Source organism: Rhagoletis pomonella, unplaced genomic scaffold (assembly GCF_013731165.1).
Source record: "Rhagoletis pomonella isolate Grant_MI unplaced genomic scaffold, Rhpom_1.0 Rhpom_scaffold_00008, whole genome shotgun sequence".
NCBI classification, from domain to species: domain Eukaryota; kingdom Metazoa; phylum Arthropoda; class Insecta; order Diptera; family Tephritidae; genus Rhagoletis; species Rhagoletis pomonella.
The window spans coordinates 22,290,991-22,297,115 of NW_023458562.1; the positions used below are offsets into that span (position 1 = coordinate 22,290,991).

Consider the following 6,125-nt stretch of genomic DNA (forward strand, 5'->3'; position numbering starts at 1 on the left):
ATTTATTTTATGGTGGGAGAGCTTCTCAAACAATATTGTTTCGATTTAAGTTGTTGAAAATAATGAATATCCAAATCCCGGGACTAGTCCCGGGATCTCGGGATTATGATAAGGACAGCATGCTTAAAAAAATATCGCGGTTACTGGCTAATTTCAATTACTCGGTGACCAATATTAGAGTTGCTGGCAAAACATTAGTCATGGCATTTAGCACATGAAAATAATATTCGATTTCAATTGAAAAGATATTAAACATCTTGAAATTATTACACCACATAAAGTTCTTTCTGATACTTATGTATCAATTTTGCACCTACTCGACCAATTTCCTGCATTCGTAAATGATGCAGACATAATTGAGTTTCAATTTGTAAATTGAAGCTGAGTGAAGGTAACTTCAAAAACTGTACCAATATAGAACGTTTTTGGGATCAAGTAAGTTTGATTAAAAATGGATTGGGTGAAGCGGCATTTGGAGAATTGTGTGATTTAGTTCATAACATTTTTAGTCTGCCTCATAGTTCCGCAGCAGCTGAGCGCAAATTTTTTGATTTAGCATTAATAAAAACGAAATTAAGAAACAAATTATAATTTAAAACTTTGAACAATGTAGTGGTAATAATATACAATTGTAATGCACTTTGGATCGTTATAAAAACTGATTTGGCATATTTTCTTGATAAAAAGGGATAAACTCGACACAATCTCCCGATGTAATAAATATTAGTCCATTTTTTACTATTTGGCCCATTTTTTGGTCCGAAAAATTAATTGGAAATGGCAACCGTGGAGATATCGAACTAACATGAGAAGGCAACATCGCGTGGACGACGGGCACCGAAGAAAATGAAATATCCAACAATATAAGCTTTTTAATGGACAATAATTTTTCGGAGAAAAGGTTCTTAGACGCGGCATCGAAGAAAATGAAACCATGAGCGCACACGAACACAGAGAAATCACCCAGTGCGGAAGGACCCGCTTGTATTTCAGATGAACAACCGGCGTAAATTCAGTTCTCGGCCCAAACCGATAAGCGGGTTTTCAACAAAATAAGCTAACCCCTTCGGTGAAAATCTGATTTTCAAAAATAATGTTTGGTACTCATAGTTGAAAGGAAGTAGGAACAATTGCAATAATAGCACAGTAGATTTTAACAAGAAAACCACATTGTCGGTCTTTACTTGTTAAAAGGCGTAGGGGTATCATGGGATCTTTGATTTAGGAGTGTAATTAATTGAAAAGAAAGTAAATCATGGACTACCTTTAATCTAAACCCAACTTCGAAGCACTCATGAAAGTACATACTTAGAATAAAGTAAGCCGGGTTTGTGTCATCTAAACTCCACAGGCAGATGATCCAAAATAGCAATTAATTTTCATAGTTAGGAAAAATGTACCAGATGTTTACTTTTATTTCAAATATTGAGGTAGATAGTTTTCTTGAGTTATGGTGTCATAGTCATCAATCAATCGCTTCTTCATACATGAGAATCGTTCTTACGATATATTACGTCCAAGCCGAGTGATGGTGATATTGGCTCCGTAAAAATTTCCTCCGCAAATCTCGCCCTAAAAGAAGCAAAATTTGTGTTTTTTCATATTGTTCATTTCCAGGCTTGGTACACAGTATCGGTCATAACAATAGCACCAGCATTTCAAAGTGATATTGTTTGCCCATTATGTTTATTTATTTATTTTTAAGGATTCTCATTTTCTAACAAAATTTATATAAGCCCATCTTTAAAACTTTGTAGAAAACTAATGAAAATGCTACAAATTTTCATTTAAATTTCAAACTTTTCTCAGAAGTGTTAGAATTTACAGTTTTAAAGCCCATTCAGTTTTAGTGCAATAATGTGCAAGTTTCAAGTGGCTAAAAATTACCGTTGATTCGTAGAATTATTTTTAGAGGAGGTTTTCGTTTTCTTGCATATAAAAATAAATTGTGTTTATTCGTTAAGCTGCTTTTAAACGGACCGATTTCTATCGACTGAGGAATTGACTAGCCAAAACATTTAAATTTACGGTTGAATTGCCATTTACATGGGTCGATTTTGGTTGAACGACAAAAATCGACTAAAGGCAGCTTTATATGGAAACAAATGCGACATGCGACGCTAAAGGCCAAAACACAATAGCGCAGTGGCAGTGGCAGTGACAGTTTTTAAAATCAGCTGTTACTGCTAATATTGGCAGTCAATGCCGCAGCAAACACAATACGGCGTTGTCAGTGACTGCTTTTTTTGACATTCCCTTTTGTTTGTTTACATTTTTGTTGTTGCCTTTTAGGCTTCAGTGACATCAACAGATGTTGGCTGCGTTTCATTTATGTCAAATTCAGCATGCGAAGTTTGCTGCGATGAAGGCAGTGGCAGTGAATTTAGAATTTGGGCTAAACTGAGCAGTACTGCTAGCTGCCACTGCTGTATTGTGAGTCGCTTCATTGGACACCACACTTTCTAAAAAACAGCTGATTTCGAAAAACTGCCGCTGCCACTGCCACTGCGTTATTGTATTTTGGGCTTAATTTTTAGCCACTAGAAACTTGCACATTGCCACATTAAAATTGAATGGGCAGTAAGATTGTATACTCAAAAAAATGCAACACTTCTAAAAAAAAAGTTTGAAACTGAGATACAAATTTGTTGCATTTTTTTAAGTTTTCTTCAAAGATGCGTTTAAATAGGGTTTCTTAGAGAACGAACTGTGTTTTAATTGAAAATTTGTAAATATAAATAAATAAAAATACTAAGTGGCAAACACTTTGAAAGGGGTGCTAATGATATGACCGATACTGTACAACGTTGAAAAGTTAACTACCGGTCATAACCAAAATCAGTATGAATAAAATGTTTATTTTATTATTAAAACCACAGCTACGAGTATTAGTAGTTAAGAGCTTAACTATTTGATAGAAACACAAATATTCATCGCCGCCATTTATAGCGGAAATTCAAGTTTACCAACAACAATTTCATTTCCGGTTATTTTCGGTAATCGAAAGCTACCAGCTGACTGTCAAATCAACAAGCTGCGTTTGTTTACATTCGAAGTGAATCAGCTGTGCCAGCGTGTGTTTACAAATTTTAACTAAACAAATAGAAGGTAAATTTAGTTATTTCTTGTTAAACATGAATTAAATGAGAATTCTAATATGATTCTAGATGAGCATCTGTTGTTTAATACGCAAACGTGTATGCGTAAATTTGTTGTATCACCCTCCTTCGCAAGTTTACTTGTTCAATACCTACTCCATATGCAGTAGAACATCATTACTTGCGCAACCAGCAGCTCTTAAGTCCAATTTTGGTTCTGTTAACTATGCCACCGCTGCCTCAACCGCCACTGGAAGTAAGTCCAACGAGTGGCTAACTATTTATCGACTGCCGCTGATACGCCTTGCTGCCGGTTTTCAACGTCTGAAAATCTACCAAGGCGGGCTCACGGCACTGGCACTACCAATTACTATTGGACTATCGGAACTCGGACAAGTGTCACCCAACTCAGTTGCGATAGTAGGTGTTATTGGTGCCTCAGGTCTTTTGACATTGTCATTATGTAGTTTGGTTGTGCGCAACGTCGTTGGATTCATGTACATCAATGAAGAGCGGGACAAAGTAAAGGTGGCTTATGTTAATTACTGGGGCAAGCGTTGTGAAGCAGTTGTGGACATTAATGATTTGGATGTCGATTGGACGAAAGTACGGCCGACTGTTTTTAATTTGTATCAGAAGATTCGTTTGTATAGCAACAAGAATCAGTCGTTTAAATTATTGATGAATTATGGGGTTGTTGTCGAACCTGAAATTTTTACAGAAATATTTGGCGAATAGAATGTAGTACGTAGAACACAAGAGGTAGTATATTTTACGACTTATTTGCATTATACATCAGACGTTGGTGATTTTTTGCACACTCAGCTAAAAAAATTAACTTTATAATTTAGCTAAAATAGTGTGTACAAAGGTATCTTAATGTAAAGTAAGTGTTTAAAGTTAGATTTTATTAAAAAAATATATGAAAGACCGTTAAATAAACATAACGTCCCAACCATGTAATATATGCACGGGTGTAGGAAAAAATTTCTTGTTTGGAATGTACATATTTCGATTTACATACGTCACCTGAAATACAAAAAGACGTAACATCATCGTAAATGAAATGGAAATGTCGTAACTACACCTTTTCCAATAGTATTTCAGAAAATCACAAATGTATTTCCGAAAACTACAAATGATTTTCAGAAAAACTCAATTAATTTTCAGAAAAGGCCAAATGTGTTTCAGAAAACCTCAAATTATATTCAGAAAACCTCAATTGATTTTCAGAAAAGGCCAAATGTGTTTAAGAAAACCTCAAATTATATTCAGAAAAACTCAAATAAAATTCAGAAAAGGCCAAATGAATATCAGAAAACCCCAAATGTATTTCAGAAACACTCAAATGAAATTCAGAAAGGGCCAAATGTATTTCAGAAAAACTCAATTGAAATTCCGAAAAACGCAAACGAAATTCAGAAAAGCGCAAATGTAATTCAGAAATCTTTTCCAGAACACTTATCTATGGACTTTTTATCATCACTCTTAGAAAACATAATGGCTTATAAATTCATATCCCGATTAACCCCTCACCCACTTTTTGTAATGGAGTAAAACAGGATAACACTTGTAAAAAAGCATATTTATTTGAACGAAATTATTTAAATTCCTACAGACATATCCCGCAAGGCCAAGACATCCAAAAAAAAAACCGATGAGTGCTGGATAGCACGAGCACAATCCGCAGTAGTAACGCTTTCTTTCGCTTGGCGAATTATTTCTTCCAAGTATTGCAGTCTCCTTTCTACTACTCCCGGTCCGTCGGTAGAAGGCCCATATGAGTTTTGACATAACTTTTTATTTTTGCCCAAATATTCTCAATCGGATTGACCATGGGCGAGTATGGACCCAAGCGCAAAAGGGTAGGCGAACCGCTACTGCCAACTACTTGCTCAAGCCTAGTATGACAGGGTGCATTGTCGCACACCAACGCCAGATCTGACAATGTGTTGCCCATGCTCGTGTATTTTTTTACATAGATGTTTGAATCCATGGCTATTTGTGTCTTTAATTCAAAACTGTGTACTTAGTTGTAAGATTATGTATGTAAAGTGTAAGAAAACAGTTTGGAAATCTACAACTGGATTTTTCTGAAATACATTTGTGTTTTTCTGAATTTCAATTGTGTTTTTCTGCAATACATTTGGGGTTTTCAGAAATACATTTTGCCCTTTCTGAATTTCATTTGAGTTTTTCTGAAATATATTTGGGGTTTTCTGAAATACATTTGGCGTTTTCTGAAACTCATTTGGCCTTTTCTGAATTTCAATTGAGGTTTTCTGAATATAATTTGAGGTTTTCTGAAACACATTTGGCCTTTTCTGAAAATCAATTGAGGTTTTCTGAATATCATTTGAGGGTTTCTGAAACACATTTGGCATTTTCTGAAAATTAATTGAGTTTTTCTGAAAATCATTTGTAGTTTTAGGAAATACATTTGTGTTTTTCTGAAATACTATTGGAAAAGGTGTAGTATTTAAATTTTTTTTCATAAAATAATGTGGGGAGTTGTAGTTCGATGAAATCCATCATATAAATCAAAAAGTGAATTTTAAATTTTTTATTAGTTATACATACGTATTCCGCCTTATCCTGAGTTTCACCCGAAAGAAAATTCACCCGAAATTTTTTTCATCCGCCCATATTAAATACATGGAAACGAAAAGTGAACTCGTTCGGGGAAATTGAAACTCATTGTAAGGTTAATAATGTATTTATGGATAAAGAACGGCTTTTAATTTTTATCTGAAAACGTGATTTAAAAAATTATACAAAATTCAATGACGTTTACTTGTGCTCATCTGGAGCTAATTTAAGACCAAAAATATTTATTTATTGTTCGCTATATATGAGTTTGTCATAGATTTTTACAGAAATATTGGCGAATTAATATTGTTGTTGTTGTTGTTGTTGTAGCGGCTACAACAACCCCGCCCAGATCGATTGATATCTCAGTCGTTGTCGTCGAATTCCACTAACGGCAGCCCTAAGAAGCGAGCAGCCTCTACAGTGTCGGTCCACAGG

At 34.8% G+C, this 6,125-nt stretch overlaps 1 protein-coding gene across 1 annotated transcript; it reads left to right on the top strand.

The window, feature by feature from the left end:
• The first annotated feature begins 3,014 nt into the window (after positions 1-3,014).
• LOC118745144 (transmembrane protein 186) lies at positions 3,015-4,176 on the top strand. Its single transcript, XM_036478671.1, has 2 exons — positions 3,015-3,108; positions 3,168-4,176. The coding sequence occupies exon 2, from the start codon at positions 3,168-3,170 to the stop codon at positions 3,834-3,836; it is 669 nt and encodes a 222-aa protein (XP_036334564.1). The 5' UTR covers positions 3,015-3,108; the 3' UTR covers positions 3,837-4,176.
• The last annotated feature ends 1,949 nt before the right edge of the window (positions 4,177-6,125 follow it).

Coding starts and splice junctions, on each gene's coding strand:
- LOC118745144 (XM_036478671.1), top strand. CDS start 3,168: ATGAGCATCTGTTGTTTAATACGCAAACGTGTATGCGTAAATTTGTTG.